This window comes from Neurospora crassa, linkage group IV (assembly GCF_000182925.2).
Source record: "Neurospora crassa OR74A linkage group IV, whole genome shotgun sequence".
Classification (NCBI taxonomy): Eukaryota; Fungi; Ascomycota; class Sordariomycetes; order Sordariales; family Sordariaceae; genus Neurospora; species Neurospora crassa.
The window spans coordinates 4,697,740-4,713,071 of record NC_026504.1 but is presented as its reverse complement, the minus strand read 5'-3'; the positions used below and the strand labels follow the sequence as shown (position 1 = coordinate 4,713,071).

The following is a 15,332-nucleotide window of genomic DNA, read 5'->3' as shown; positions in this document are numbered from 1 at the left end:
TCAAAGTGAAACATGTGATGTTTTGATGCGTGGAAGAACTGGCGAGACTGGTTTTAATGTTTCGTCGACTCAGGTTGGAATATCTTCCTCCCTCTTGCCCCTCCAGTCAGTGTTGACTACACTAGGTACCTAGAGGTAGGCAGCCAGCAGCTACTATGTACATACAACCTGGAAAGCTCGCTGATCCCGTGGTTTTCGGCCGCTATAGTACCGAGTCGCGCACCATCGTCATCGCGATTGCAGTCATCGGCAGGGGCAGAGTCGGAAGCTGGCAAGCAGCCGCTCGCCCACAAGCCGAACATGACCTACAAAAATTTCTAGGTGGCTCCCGCCAAGGCGTCATGAGTGGGCACATGTGGATACCCCACAATACTCGGCCGGATGTGGATCGGCTTGGCAGGTCTTTTGGTTCTCGGCGCTCTCCAGGCTTTCTTCACCCACAGTTTGCCCCGAGCCTCCCCCCCCCAGTTCCCCAGGGGCATCCCACGATTTCCGTGACCCCAGAAAACTCCAGAAAACCCGAAAAACGCGCCGTGGAGACCCCATTCCACTGCAACCGAAAGCGTCTTTTTGCTCCACCTCACATCACACTTGACTTCAATTCCAGCCGCCAAAATCCTGCGGACAACATCCAATTCGACACCACCCCAAAGGTCAGATTGATTCCCGCGAATGCGGGCGTGCATGTTTCTGGCTGCCACCCACCTCCATCACGAACCAAGGACACTTTGACACACTGACACACTGTACACCAGATTGCCGCAACCAATGCCTCCAGCGAAGCGACTTGTCTACACAGTAGCCGGGAGCTGGGCGAACTGGGTCGATTTCCACCCATCCGGATGAGTCTAGAGCACACGCCAGCAAGTCCGGGGTCAGAGAAGCTTCCACTTCCAACAATCTAACCGCACAGCGGGCGTCCCAGCAGGTGGTGGATATCTCCAAAAGACACCCCTGCTGGGTCGTGTTCCAGCGGCACTTTTGTGTGGACAAAGGCTGTCCAGACGCCTCCATTCTTCCCCACTAAACCCACATGCTGCCCCGGAGTGGCCCGGCACAAAAACATGGAGTAAGCTAAGCGACAGGCTACAGCTGCGGTACCTCGACACCTCCGCTTTTCCCCCTCACCAGAGTCGGAATGGGCGATCGCAACGGCCAGAGTCTAGTTGCTGCTGTTCACCATAGCAGCAGGCACATATACCTACACTACACCTGCGGTGACTACACTACTACGGACAGAGACGAGAACGAGTATGGCAAGGCTGGTGACAGGTACCCTTCTACGCTTGGAGGTAGCAGGGGACGGAACCGGCCTGAATGGTCAAGGCCATCCCTTCCTGTCCTCAAGACCACTCCGCCCTTCGCAGCCATTCCTACAACTTGATGCCGAAGCAAGAGGGGAGCACTGGGGAGGGGCCGGCAGCGCTTGAGCGGCAGGGGGTTGCAGCGCCCATTCACCATTTCGCAGTACCGCTATCGTTTGGCCGCACCTGAGTCTCACGTTCAATCTCGCCTCGCTTTAAGATGCCTTGTCAAGTCATTGGGAAGCGAGTCGCCTTACCGGGACTTGGGAAACAACGGATTTTATGACGGACGAGACAATGCCGTGAGGAGAAAAACGCGGAGGAAATGCGGAGGAGGGAGAACGGGAGGGGATGCGAGGAAAACACCTACCAATTAGGGCAGTAGACCCTGTCGTTCCCAAATCCTGCCATTCCTCAGCGCCATGAGACATACGCAGTAGGTAGTGACCGGTCAGCCACCAAGTCACCGAGGTTTCAGCCTACCTCTACCTACCCCCAAAACCCTCCATCTGTCCAAAGTTGAGACGAATCCATCCTCAAGGTTCATCTGAAGTCCATGACTCGCTACATTCCAGGATGGCACAGTCCCCTACGTATTCAAGTGATAGTGTCCACGAGGTCAAAGAGGCAGTCGGACGATGTCAGACATGTTAGCCATTGTCGGGACAACGACAAGCACCATCCGGCACCCAAACCCCTCAACGCCATAGGTTGTTCGCCCCTTAAACCTAACTCACAGTTGAATGACCATTCGTTGCATTTTCCGCCTTGTTAGCGGCTTGGGTTGGGCAATGGTTTGCTGTGCATACACCGTTCTTCCACTTTCTGGGGGGCTACCACCCTTCACTACCACCATGATGCAGACGCACACCACTTCTTTTCTCCACACGAAACCACTTCCCCAAGATCCCTGCCAGTAGGCCAACCCAGTTTGGAGACTGCTCCGCTGTGTGGAGGGAAGATGGTCCGTATATCACCAAGTGAACCCTGAGGCAGCGGCTTCCACTTTCCCAGAAGGAATTCCACGAAACCCGCTGTCATGTTTTTTTTTTCCCTCTCCCAATCTCCCTTCCAGCATCCTACCCGGCCTGCGCTACATCCTCTCCTGCTCTGGACACAGATTCACGTCTCCCCAGGCTTCTCCCGTCCCGCCGCCCTGTATACATATTGCCTTCGCAATATAAGCTCGTTACCTTAGTATATTGTCTCTGGCCCAGAAAGGAGGCCCGCTCACCAATTGGATCTAGTCTGGTCAGTCCTCATCGACCTCGCCATCAACCTCACGTTGTATATGCACGCCAAGCATACATAGACTCTTGCCCAAAGTGCAACCAAGAAGCAGGAACCGCTCTCAAGAAAAATTACCGACGTCTTCCCCTGTTCGAATCCGGTCTCCTTTAGCCCTTTTGGGCTTCTCTGCTCCCTCCGGCTCCTCTCCACCACTATACGGCATATAGTTGGAGGCTGAAGTTATAGACAGTCACCCGGTCCGGACCACAACCACGAGAGACAACAACTGCAAGACGGCGACCATCACGACTAAGTCTTGCCCCTAACTGGCGGGCTCAGGAGAGCGAAGACACCACTCCCTAGTCCAGGAATCTCCTGGCCGTCCTGTCTTGAACCACATTCTGCGCCATGTACGTTCACACACCCTCCTCTTTGCGTACCACCCCACCATCATCATGACCACGTTCTCAACGGGACCGTTTCGATCATGTCTGCTCACTCTTGCGTCTGGCCCGCCACCTGGTCAACTTCTCTTATACCCAAGACCCGCCATATTATGCTGGCCCTGCTGCCTTCGTGCAGATGGATTGTACCGGCCTTTATTCTCACCCATGTTGACCTCTCCCGCAGCGTGGTGCCCCTTCTGCTACCTACCCTATGCTCCTGTCCCGTCCCTGGGCATCTCCACATCGGTTTCTAGTTCCCACTGTTAGACTACTGCTGACCAGTCCGGCTCCCGCCCGGCAGCTCATCAAGCTTTTGCGCCAAGGGTCAGGATATAGATAGCGCTCACCTCTTCATCCTCGCCGACGACGTTCCTGTCTGTTACCTGTGACTACGACTGGTACACTACGGCGCTTCAACCAGCACCCGCTCTCACTCGAAGTCCCCGTCTTTGGTCCAGCGGCTCAAAGGCCTCACATCACTTGGTACACCTTATTTCCATCCTCATCATCAACGCTGTACATTCGGCCAAGATGTTGTCTAATCCGCTTCACCGGTTCGCCCCTTATCATGCTATGCCCTCTCCTACCCTGCTATCTGGCGGACATGTCACAGCCAGCCATCTCCATGCCGCTGGCCTCGACACCATGGGCCCCGGCTCTCACTATGCTCTTCAGCAACTTCAGCAGCACGTCAGTGTTCATAACCACCACCTAGCAAGGGCGGGACCTCAACCAAAGCACCGACAACATCCCTATGGACCGGTAACCAGAGCAACAGGAGCGGCTGGACCCATTCGTAGACGAATAAGCAGAGCGTGTGACCAGTGCAATCAGCTGCGGACAAAATGCGATGGCCAGCATCCATGTGCCCATTGCATTGGTAAGTAAAGTGAGTCTTGAGACAAGTCAACGCATAGTCTGACGGTGATTAGAATTCGGACTTGGCTGCGAGTACATCCGAGAGCGAAAGAAGCGTGGAAAGGCTTCAAGAAAGGATTTGGCGGCACAAGCAGCTGCCGCCGCCGCCGCCCAATTGAACGGTCACAAAAACCCGAGCCAAGCCGGCGAAAACGATCAATCCCCCCCGAACCGAACCGAGAGTACCACAGCAACCAAGCGAGCTTCTTCCTTACCCATCGAGCACCAAACAACTTCAAACGACAAAACCATGAGCGATATGAGCGAAGGTTCAGTGAGGAGTCAAAGGACCGGGAGTATGGACAGTATTGATCTAGGCGCACATCAGACACATATCGCGAGTCATCCGGGGGCCATGGACAGAGATCTGGAAAGCCCGGCTGCTCTCGATCTCAGTTATGGGAATGTCCACCAAGAATATCACCGCCAAGGGATGGGTGCTCATCTGATGAACGGCGCATCGCATCATACACCATACGGCTCGAATCAGGCTGCCATGTCCAACTATCCAGATCTACCATACGCGCTGCATACTCAAAGTCCGACCGGCTATTCCGCAAACACATCAAGTGGTTTTCGCATTGGGGCCAGTCCGTTGAGCGCTTATCCTATGGCTGGCGGATCAACTTCGCCTGGTTGGATGAACTTAGCATCACCGCCACCCCAGTTTGCGCAGCATATTCCGCAGCCCACCTACAGCCATGCACAATTACGATACCCCGTTTTGGAGCCACTTCTACCGCACCTGGGTAACCTGATGCCGGTGTCGTTGGCATGCGACCTCATCGACCTATACTTTGCCAGTTCTTCTTCGGCGCAGATGCACCCCATGTCGCCTTATGTCCTTGGATTTGTATTTCGAAAGCGCTCCTTCTTGCACCCCACGAAACCTCGTCAATGTCAACCTGCGCTTCTAGCAAGCATGCTGTGGGTTGCTGCCCAAACCAGCGATGCCCCCTTTTTGACGAGCGTTCCGTCAGCGCGCGGCAAGATCTGCCAAAAGCTTTTGGAGCTCACAGTGAGCCTTCTTAAACCTCTAATACACACCCCGTCCGAGGAGCCTTCACCTGTCTCGAGCCCAATTGTTGATGGAGTGGCGCTGGGTGGCCTCGGTGTAGCTCTTCCGGGATCGATCAGCATGGATGCCTTGACCGGCGAGACTGGCGCATTTGGCGCCGCAGGGACCTTGGACGATGTGGTGACTTATATTCACCTTGCCACCGTGGTTTCTGCAAGCGAGTATAAAGGTGCCAGCTTGCGGTGGTGGAACGCCGCATGGTCACTAGCTCGTGAGCTCAAGCTCGGACGAGAAATACCACAAAACTCACCCTCTATGCAGAACAGTGGGAGCGAGCTTGACGGGGAAATGGGCAACATTCCTGGCATGATTACCGAGGAGGAACGAGAAGAGAGACGGCGTATTTGGTGGCTCGTCTATATCGTCGACCGTCACCTTGCACTATGTTACAACCGGCCTTTGTTCCTCCTCGACATCGAATGCGATGGTCTTTTGCAGCCCATGGATGATACTGACTACCAGAACGGGAACTTCTATGCTTACACCGATCCCAACGTTCTGGCTTCGGATCCCAACACTCCAGCTGCTCGGCATCGTGGACCATCTTTTGTCTGCACTGGTCATAGCATTTTTGGCTACTTCCTACCCTTGATGACCATTCTCGGCGAGATCGTGGACTTGCATCATGCTCGAAATCACCCACGCTTTGGCGTTGGCTTCCGTTCATCCCGTGAATGGGATGATCAGACAGCTGAGATTACCCGCCACCTTGAAATCTATGAAGAAAGTATCAAGAGATTCGAGCATCGTAATCTCAGTCTTAGCGCACAAGCACAAGCTGCTGACGAGAAGGCTGCCGAGGCGGCCGGTGTTCCAACCGCCAATGATGTGCCCCACGATGCTGGCACACCGTCAGTTCAAAGTGTACACAGCGTACACACCACTTCCAGCCGGATGACAGAAAGTGATATTCAGACTCGCATCGTCATGGCCTATGGAACACACGTCATGCACGTGTTGCATATCCTCCTTACGGGGAAATGGGATCCCATCAACCTCCTTGATGACAATGACCTCTGGATCAGCAGCCAGGGCTTTATTACTGCTACTGGGCATGCGGTGTCCGCTGCCGAAGCCATTAGCAACATTCTTGAATACGATCCTGGCCTGGAGTTCATGCCTTTCTTCTTTGGCATCTATCTCCTCCAAGGCTCGTTCCTCCTTCTGCTTATCGCAGATAAACTTCAGGTTGAGGCATCACCCAGTGTCGTCAAGGCTTGTGAGACCATCATTCGTGCGCATGAGGCCTGCGTGGTTACCCTGAACACGGAGTACCAGGTATGTCGATCTCTTCGTGGTAGCATATATCTTTGTGGACGCTTTGCTAACTCTTCCTTCTCCTTTTTTGCAGCGTAACTTCAGCAGGGTGATGCGCAGTGCCCTTGCACAGGTCCGCGGCCGCGTGCCTGAGGATCTTGGCGAACAACACCAACGCCGCAGAGAACTGCTGGCCCTTTACAGATGGACCGGCGATGGAACTGGCTTGGCCCTCTGATTCCCTTTTTATGACACACACCATCTGCAGTAAATATGGTGCCCTTCTGGTTTTTATACCTGATGCTCAATCCTGAGATACCTTTTTCAATTTTTTCTTTATTTTCGCTCACAGCGATTTGGCTGGCGTTGGCGTTTTTGCATTCATAACTGGTTGGGCTGTTCGAATTCGGAGTTTTATGAGGATGGGAACCCAAAACCAAAAGCGTGATCAAGGCGGTTATTTGAGTGGACGGAAGCTGGTATCGGTTGGGGGGCTTCACGTTCGGGTCGGGTCGATCGCGATCGTGACGGGTATTGAACGGCAAAGGATAAGCAATTGTCCGGTCACTTTGGGCTCATGGATGTATTTCAGTGAAAAGAAGGGAACAAGGGACTTGCCTATGTTCATATCGTTGATACCTCTTGAGACATGTGCAGAGATCATAACTAGGCCGAAGTCAGATGCTGCAAGAAAGGTACTTAATGCATGAATGGTGCATGCTGTCGCAAATCTTCATCTCGATCACACAAATCACACTCATGCAACGATATCCTGGGACAAAAAGAAAAGAAACTTCTATCTGTATTTCTCAGCACGATATTTATTAGGCAGTAGTATTGCATTGTTGGGTATTGCATTTCAGTGGCACAGAAAGCAGTCGAGGTGCGATTTGTTGGGGCCTCAAGCTTTACCATGTACCTTTATAGGATCATCAAACCAAAAAGTTTCCAACAACCAACTACGACAGCTGATCAACAGTTGTACATCTTCCGTAGTATAGTGGTCAGTATGTGAGCTTGTCAAGCTTGAACATCAGTTCGATTCGCTCGAGACCCGGGTTCAATTCCCGGCGGGAGAGACCAATCATTTCTTTTTTTTTTTCTGGCGTTTTGCATTTCCGTACTTCGTATACTGTACACGGCTTCACCCATGCCATTCATTCTGCGAATTGTTCATCTGACTTTCTACAATCTGAGTTCCGTTCGTTCATCCCTTAGAATTAGTACTAGTTAACATTCGTTTTATCGTGCTATGCCGAACCATATAGTAGCCGCCAATCATTAGCATCATTGTGCCTTCGCGATATCGCAGTATACTTCCACTTCCAGTTGTTGCTTCGGCCATATCGAGCGTCCTTGCCTTGGAAAACCTAAACGGCACTTTTGACTTTTATACAATGAGGTTGTTGATAGCTACTTTATGATTTATTTTGTCAGGTCGATGGCGATTATTCACTTTAGGGAGGCACATCCGGTGTTCCTCCTGCCTTTCCGTGTAGAGTACGAAGAAAGTTAAGTACGAGAGCTAAATCTAGACCGTATGGTTGGACGCCTATCACGCGTGTTGGGGACTGGGGCATTGCAGTGGTATACTGCAGTTCTCATGCCCGACTCTCGTTACATGCCTGTATTGAATACAGGACTAGGACTGTATGAGCTTAGACGCTTCGCTTTTGATAGAAAAATCGGAGGAGACAGATTGATTGAACTCCGAGCCGTGCGTGGGTGATGATGCCGGGCCAGGCTACTTACCTAGTCCAGCTCCTGATCTAACAAAGCCAGTGAGTGAGTGGGATCAGTAAATATTTCGTTTGTTCTCCCGCTACCTACCCAGGCAAATTTCTCCCACTGACATAAACCTCTACTGACTTACATGTGTACCTATAGGCGTGTAAAATGTAAACCTGCAATCCAATCCAATCGCCCCCCTTCTTCGTCGTATAATTCACACACGCCCGCACTCAAACTATGTACATCTTCCCGAGGCACCAACCAACCCACAAAGCTGATGAAGATTCCAATACGTAGGAAATCTGAGTGACCGGTTCGAAATACCTTACTTACCATTTTTCAAGGATGAATCTACAAGTTATACACACGCCTTCTTGGCCGAGCTGAAGATATGATGGCAGAAGTTCGGTAGTGGCCAGTGCGTGAAGTCAAAGGTCTCCCTCCCCATCGTGCGTGATACATGTGAAAAGACGGCTGGAGGTTACAGCACATAAAATGGCTCCCATTTCGACCTTGTGTACTGGAAAGACATTGATCGATGTTTGTTCAACCGGCTTGGCGAACAGGAGAGAGGTGGGTCGGGCAGAGAAGGTCGAAGTATACGTAGTCTGGGCTGTCGACATCCGGCTTTGGCGTTCAGCAAGATGCCGGCTAGATAGGCCTGGGGTTGAGTAACTGCTCTGATGTAGTCCGTACGCGGTAGAGCAAGACTGGCTGACTGATCTTAGCTAGATATCACCAGCGCTATGCCTAGGACCTGCATAGAAGATTGGAATATGTGTCTGCTGAGGATGCTTGACGGTTGCCGTCGTCCGGAGTTTACCCCTGAATCTTTGTTGTTGTTGCGTCTAACTGACAGGGGTAGTTATTGTTGTACTGGCTGTAGACTGGGCAACAATGCTCGCCCACGCTGTTGGTGACTTGTGTATCACTTAAAGGTTTTAGCGTAAATGAACATCTAGAGAATACGACAATCTGGCTATCTACTCACTGAAACTTGTGTGATATTCAAGCCATAGTCCGCTGTCAAGCTGACACTCTCCTCTTCATGGGATGCGCCGACCCAAAACACAATCCAGACACACACATGGGTTGCCATCCAAAACGATACTACCATTTATTTTTTGCTACCCATGCACCGTGGAGGTCAAGAAAAAAAAAGAGACACAAGAGAAACCCCTGACGAGAGATGTTCCATTCTTCCCCCGTGTCCCCGTGTTCAAAAGTCAAAGTAACGAGGTATACCAACCCTACCCACCTCTTTTTTTGTACGTAAAACACCCCTTCTAACCTGGATGCAAAAGAAAACCCCTGCCAAAAATGATATGTATAGCCTCACCCAATAGGCTATGTTATGATGCTTGTGAGATATGAATAAGACCCGACTGTCTGAGTTTAGACAGGGGCGTGGTTGAAAAGATAAGACACCGACTCGCCGTTATGTGTGCGGCGAATGGCCTCGGCGATGGTCGGGGAGATGTCGATGACGCGGATCTTGGGGCACTGTATTATGTAGGGTAGGCGCTGGTCAGTTATCTTGCCAAGTTTGATAGGGAGATCGATCTTCCACATCCAGAGGAGACGAAAAGTGCAGTCAAAACTAACCCTTTCAATCTTGTCACCGAGCGGGACGGTGTTGGTGCAGATAAGCGCCTCGAGGACACTGCCGTTAAGGTTCTCAATGGCGTTACCGGAGAGAATACCGTGAGTAACGAGAGCGAGGACAGCCTTGGCGCCGTTCTCCTTGAGGACAGAGGCAGCCTTGACGAGAGTGCCGCAAGTGTCGGCCATATCATCGACAAGGATGGCAATCTTGTCCTCGACATTACCGACAAGAACCTGTTGTTACACTGTCAACTTTCGGCCCTACCAAAACACCATTTCAGACTTTCTTACCATACGACCAACAACGTTGGGGCGGGGGCGCTCCTTATGGATAAGAGCGAAGCCGGTGTTGAGGTGATCTGCGATGGAGGTAGCACTTGAAGAAGGGTTAGTCAGCCCGATCTGTCTGTCTTGCTGGAAACGCAGAGTACTAACCGCTTGGCACCACCGGCATCAGGGGAGACGATCACGCAGTCCTCAGGCTTGTAGTTCTCGCGGATGTAGCGAAGGAAAGAAGGCTCCGCATACAGGTTGTCGACTGTTCATCGGTTAGAATCGGGTGGTCTTATATGCGGCAGTGGCAGGCTTACCGGGAACGCTGAAGAAGCCTTTTGTTTTCGAGATTCGTCAGCATGCGTTTTCCATATCGAGTATGTCAAGGGAATCGTTCAATCGTTCAATCGGTAAAGAGCTGGGCATACCTTGAATCTGTAGGCGACATTGTTAACATATGACTTCGCACAAACGATGGATCGCAAAGACAGAACGTACCTGAGAAGCATGGAGATCAACGGTGACAATGTCTAAGTCACAGTTAGCGGCGACCAGGGCCCCTCGAGCAATTGGAGAACGGCTTACGGTTGGCACCAGCGGTCTGCAACATGTTGGCGACGAGTCTGGCGCTGATAGGAGCGCGGGACTTATCCTTCTTGTCCTGGCGAGCATAGGGGAAGTTGGGACTGAAATTGTCAGTTCAGTCTGTCCGGTTTCCAAAGCAAAAGCACTGTGACATCTTTTGCGCCAACACAATCAGGCTACCACTGAAGCCCCAATGGCTGGCGCAAAGAGTGCGCGCGAAGGTGTTCATGCTCATGGATCAGATCCTTACATGACTGCCGTTATCCTCCGTGCACTGGCGGTTCTGCAGGCCGAGATGGCGATGAGGAGCTCCATCAAGCCCTCGTTGACGTCGCCGGTGGTGGTAGACTGGATAATGAAGACATCTTCGTCGCGGACCGACTCGCCGACGGTGAAGGAGGTTTCTTGGTTCGAGTAGTTGAGAGAGATGGTCCTAGCAACCTCGATTCCGAGTCTGCGACAAAACAAACACAAGGCGGGTCAGAGATTTGTTGCTGCTGGACGACGGCGCAATGCGCGATATCGGAAATGATTTCGAGGACAAGATCGGGAGGAGGGCAGGTGGTAGACAGGCATACCGCTTCGCAACCTTCTCGCTGAGCTCGGGGTGGCTCCTTCCGCTGATGAGTTTGACCTCGTTCGCCATTTCGCCGGACATGTTGTCGAGAAGTCGGAGAACCCGTCAGGTAGACGACAGGCCAGCGTTGGTTGACAAAAAGATTTCGAATGGAGGGTCTCGGGTGTTACAGCCACGGGCGGGTTACTTCCTAGCTTCTCTTATGCAGCTGGTGACCTGTTAGCGGGGTTGCCGGCAGGGGGGGCTCATGGACAACACGAGAAACGTGATCCTAAACGGCCACGATGTGTGGTTCGCTGGTGGTGGGTAGTAGGGGAGGGAGGTAGAGTTTAAGCTCCGACGGGAGTGAAATGAGCCGTGTCAAGCAAGGTGCGTACCTAGAGGTAGGCTCGTAGGGTAGACGGGTGTGGTGGTGACTGGTGGTGGTGAATGGGCAGTGAAGTGTGGTTGCAGTGGGATTGATGTTATACCGGGAACGCAAATGGACTCAAAGGGCAGGAAAGACAGAGGGTTCTCACTGACAAGGAAACAAAGGATTCTCGGATCAGCAAAGTTGTTAAAAGTGTGTCTTGAATTGATTGGATTTGCAGGCATCAACCGCAAAGGTCAAAGTCGCAATAGGCAAGTCAAATAATATTGGAATGGAATGGGGAAAAAAGTCTCGAGTTCTCAGCGTTCGAGACCGATGGACAGGCACAGCGCGTCGACGGGGCCGGCCACTGCCAGGATCACAGGCCAATGCCCCATGACGGGCGAAAAAAAGTTGAAAAAATTCTGTGGAGACCCCTGACAGCCGAACTGCGGACAGCCACCGGGGCACTGACTGCGTGGTGACGCTCCCCGGGCCGTTTCATGGCACTGGGGCAGGGCAGGGCCAGTCCGATCTATGAAAGCCAGCCAACTGCCGCCCTTTCACAGGCGAAAAAGACGGGAGTCTTTTCAACATTTCTTCCCCTTGTAGAGGTACAACTCACCTCACCCATTCACAGCGCCTATCCTCGTCGCCGGTACGTACCGACAGCCCCCCCCCGGCCCCGCATGCCAAATGTTACCTATCGATAAGCTGCCCGATGAGGCAACGGAGTCGGTTGAGCGGATGGGAGTTGCACGTGTAAGAGAGAGAGCATCCCCGGCTCCTGCGTCCAGCTATACTAGTCCGCCATCACTTGTCTCACATATCGCCCCGACGAGTCTTGTCCAAACGCTACTGTAGGTACTATATAGTGTATGAGCCATTTGAGACAAGGTACTCGGAGAGAACACCATCCATCATATGCTTCATTAGCGAGACTTGACTCGGTCATATGTGTGTACATATGTAGAGTTTGTCGATTGACTTTGAATGCCCCCGGGCAAGACCGTAAATAAACAATCCGGAATCCTTCAACTTCAAGTCGCGGCAGTTGCGGTGAAAAATCGTCGATAACTTTGTGAAACAGGGCAACGCCAAGGTTTGACTTCACCTAACCCATCTGGGTTGTTAGCGCAGAAACGAGAACGGAATCAAAGGATTTGGACGAAGACGTGGGACGGAACATTATATCAAAATTCACCTCCATGCCTACTAGTAGCCTACAGTGTTCATTAAAATTCTTCCAGTTGATATGTTAACGCCACCATAATTCTACTTTCAAGCAGAGGCCTTTGGCGTAGCAACTTCATCAAGCTCCTCTCCTTTCGGGTCGCTAGTCTTCACCCCAGCCAACGACTCATCGTCTTTATCACCTCCCTCCGTCACATCCACATCCAACAAGCTACTGGCCTTGCTCACACTCGCACTCTCGGTAGTCTCCGCCCTCAAACCCAATCCCTTTTCCTTTGGAAGTTGTACGGGATTAGCACCCTTCCAGTCCGCAGGTTTCATCTGGGGTACAGGGCTCCCCTCCCCAGGCTGGGTGATGACCGTAACTCCCTGGGCCGTTTCAGGCGCAGCAGCAGCAGCAGCAATCTCAACAGTCTCAACAGCGGCGCCAGCGCCAGCGCCAGTCCCAATCCCAGCGCCAGTCCCAATCCCAGTCCCAGCCCCAGTCCCAGCAACCTTCCAAACAACTGACATCCGATCAAAAGCCCTAGTCCCCTTCTTACTTGATCCCTTGATGCCATCCAGTTCATCCCACTCAATTTCGAACACACCGCTATCGTCTGCTTGGCCATCCTGCTCCGGTCCGTTGCCCTCGAAGAAAGCGTTGAACCAGACGTGACCGACGGCAGTAACCATGGTTAGGCCCATGCTGGCCGAGGCGCGGCTTCGTCTTTCGATGTCAATGTTGATATCGCTGTTGGGGACGATGATGGGCTTCTTGGGCTTGAAGATGACGGCCCGGCCACCTGGCTCCGATTCATCAGCCAGGACCGGCTTTTGTCGCTTCCGAGAGGATTCGGTGCTGGTTTTCGAGCGGATGGGGGTGAGGTTAGAGGTAGATTTGCTGACGTTGTTCTGTTCTGCCAACGGAATATTCGTAACTTGTGAGGCTTCTGGCATCGCGATGGTCTTTGCTTTTCTGCCATTTTCTGATGAAAGGCCCAGCGCGCTCTGCTTCTTCTCCTCCAGCTCCTTCTCTTTATGGTCCTTGCTCTTTCGCACCGAAATCTTCCTCATCAAACTGCTCGCCGTGCTCCCCATCTTGTCCACCTGTTCCTTACTCTTACTCCTTTTCGCACTAGACGCATCCGTTGTCGACCGATCTGTTACAGCATCATCAACATCGCTTTTCACACCATCCAAGCCCGAAACCTCCTTTTCTTCCTCCTTCTCCTCCTCTTCTGAATCGCTTCCTTTACCGGCGCCGTACCCAGCCATATCATAAAACATATCCATCACCCCGCCTCCGCCAGGCGCATCCCCCTTCACCACAATCCTCTCATCCTTCCCAAACGTATGCAACGTCTCAATCCTCTTGCCCTCGTCCGCAAACCCTTCCACCGCAAGCTTGACCCCGTGCCGGAGTCCCCAGACGTGTATCTCGACAATCTCAATCGGTCTGTCCACGTAGATCTTCCTCTTGGCCGGCTCGCTACCGGCGTGGGCCCACCTTTCGACGTAACCCACGTATCGAAGCTGGCTGGGAATCGAGACGCCCTTACCAAAGTTGGGACGCATGCGTCGCTCGGTGAAACGAGCCAGGGCGTCGGCGGCGGTCCAGCCGCACTCGGAAATCAGGTAGCTGCAGATGGAGGTGCCGGAGCGGCCTTTGCCGGCTTTGCAGTGGACGACGACCACGCGCTCGCCTTTTTGACGCGGGCGGTCGAGATCGAGTTTGTTTTTGTCCGCTGTGTTTGTATCTCCTTTCTTATTGTCGTTGTTGTTGATGTTGTTGTCTTTTTGGTTTCCGTCATTTGCGGCAGGGGCAGCCCCGCTTCCGTCTGTCGTTTCCGGCGTCGCCAATTCCACTTTCGTAGTATCACTGCTGTCCCCAGACGATCCTCCATCCTCCCCATCCAACCAATTGCGCATACTAGCAGTAATCAACGGCACCAGCCTGAACGGCGGCGGGTGGTGATCCGGCCAAGGGTAGTGTCTAATCCGGTTATATACGGCTTCATCAGGATATCCCGTGCCTTCGGCGCGAAATTCCCAAATGGACCAGCCATCACCGTGTTTCTCGTCGAGAAAAGAGACCAAGCGGTTAAGCGGGTTACGGTAGGCTAGTTGGGGGTAGGTTTGTGAGGGTCCAGATCTGTGATTTTCGCCGCATCAGTTAGCCATTCCATCTCTGCAAACACATGAAGGCGGGAAAATGGAGGAGGAGGTAGAGGTAAAGGTAGTACCTACGTTGCGATGATATTCGAGGTAACATAACATAGATCTAGTCCCGTATCCTCGTGTTGTTGGCGCGGACCAGCGACGAGCTGACGCAGCAGGGAGACCATGGTCGGTATCCTTTTTAGCCTGAACAACGTCCCAACAGATTGACTTGTCTATAGGTAAAAAAAAGGGAACTTCAATCCGAAGGAGAAAGGATGACGGCTTAGAGGCTGCTGAGTGACACAGCCGTTGGCGGAAAAGAAGGTATCGTTTGCGCAAGTGGTTCGGTGACGTGTTATGGGATGAGAGTAACAGACTAGAGGTAAGGGAACAGCTCAGTTATGGAGGCGCAGCACATCTGGCGCCAGAAAGGCATTCATTTACACAAACGTTGGAATCTCGAAACCTGGCAAGATCATACACCGTTTCCTAGTCGATCATCCAAGCTATTCGATATAATCCAGATCCGAATGCGTATGGGTCGAAACCTCCTCTACCAGCTGGATGGTGAAGGCTGTGAGGGAGGCCTGAGAACCCGCTTGGTTCAGGCCTACCTCTTGCAACAGCGGAAGCGACGTCATTG

At 52.4% G+C, this 15,332-nt stretch overlaps 3 protein-coding genes and 1 non-coding gene across 5 annotated transcripts; 2 read left to right on the top strand and 2 right to left on the bottom strand.

Moving 5' to 3' along the window:
* Positions 1 to 3,511: 3,511 nt before the first annotated feature.
* Positions 3,512 to 6,960, top strand: xlr-1 (xylan degradation regulator-1; the record flags this gene model as incomplete). Its single annotated transcript, XM_957518.2, has 3 exons — positions 3,512 to 3,860; positions 3,913 to 6,254; positions 6,328 to 6,960. 3 exons carry the CDS (start codon positions 3,512 to 3,514, stop codon positions 6,469 to 6,471), a joined length of 2,835 nt encoding a protein of 944 aa, XP_962611.1. The 3' UTR covers positions 6,472 to 6,960.
* A 259-nt stretch (positions 6,961 to 7,219) lies between these two features.
* On the top strand, positions 7,220 to 7,312 carry NCU15192. The gene has a single exon. It is a non-coding gene; the product is annotated as a tRNA-Asp (tRNA).
* Positions 7,313 to 8,807: 1,495 nt separating this feature from the next.
* On the bottom strand, positions 8,808 to 11,666 carry NCU06970. 2 transcript variants are annotated; one of them, XM_011395904.1, is made up of 11 exons: positions 11,527 to 11,666; positions 11,006 to 11,212; positions 10,678 to 10,881; positions 10,428 to 10,528; positions 10,341 to 10,372; positions 10,271 to 10,277; positions 10,160 to 10,177; positions 10,005 to 10,107; positions 9,861 to 9,945; positions 9,570 to 9,803; positions 8,916 to 9,467 (listed from the first exon to the last, which is right to left on the bottom strand). In XM_011395904.1, exons 2-11 carry the CDS (start codon positions 11,083 to 11,085, stop codon positions 9,360 to 9,362), a joined length of 972 nt encoding a protein of 323 aa, XP_011394206.1. In that variant the 5' UTR covers positions 11,086 to 11,212; positions 11,527 to 11,666; the 3' UTR covers positions 8,916 to 9,359. The 2 variants fall into 2 exon arrangements, with proteins under 2 accessions (XP_011394205.1, XP_011394206.1); XM_011395903.1 differs by lacking the exon at positions 11,527 to 11,666 and having other exon boundaries at positions 8,808 to 9,467; positions 11,006 to 11,339.
* Positions 11,667 to 12,530: 864 nt separating this feature from the next.
* On the bottom strand, positions 12,531 to 15,288 carry NCU06969 (phosphoinositide 3-phosphate phosphatase). Its single transcript, XM_957516.2, has 2 exons — positions 14,777 to 15,288; positions 12,531 to 14,681 (listed from the first exon to the last, which is right to left on the bottom strand). Exons 1-2 carry the CDS (start codon positions 14,872 to 14,874, stop codon positions 12,635 to 12,637), a joined length of 2,145 nt encoding a protein of 714 aa, XP_962609.1. The 5' UTR covers positions 14,875 to 15,288; the 3' UTR covers positions 12,531 to 12,634.
* Between the last annotated feature and the right edge of the window lie 44 nt (positions 15,289 to 15,332).

Bases quoted from the DNA above. Each gene is read 5' to 3' on its own strand.
- NCU06970 (XM_011395904.1), bottom strand. From the start codon at position 11,085: ATGTCCGGCGAAATGGCGAACGAGGTCAAACTCATCAGCGGAAGGAGC. The intron at 10,373-10,427 runs GTAAGCCGTTCT...ACTGTGACTTAG, and splicing joins GCAGACCGCTGGTGCCAACC to ACATTGTCACCGTTGATCTC. The intron at 9,946-10,004 runs GTTAGTACTCTG...CCCTTCTTCAAG, and splicing joins GATGCCGGTGGTGCCAAGCG to TGCTACCTCCATCGCAGATC.
- NCU06969 (XM_957516.2), bottom strand. From the start codon at position 14,874: ATGGTCTCCCTGCTGCGTCAGCTCGTCGCTGGTCCGCGCCAACAACAC. The intron at 14,682-14,776 runs GTAGGTACTACC...CGAAAATCACAG, and splicing joins ACCTCGAATATCATCGCAAC to ATCTGGACCCTCACAAACCT.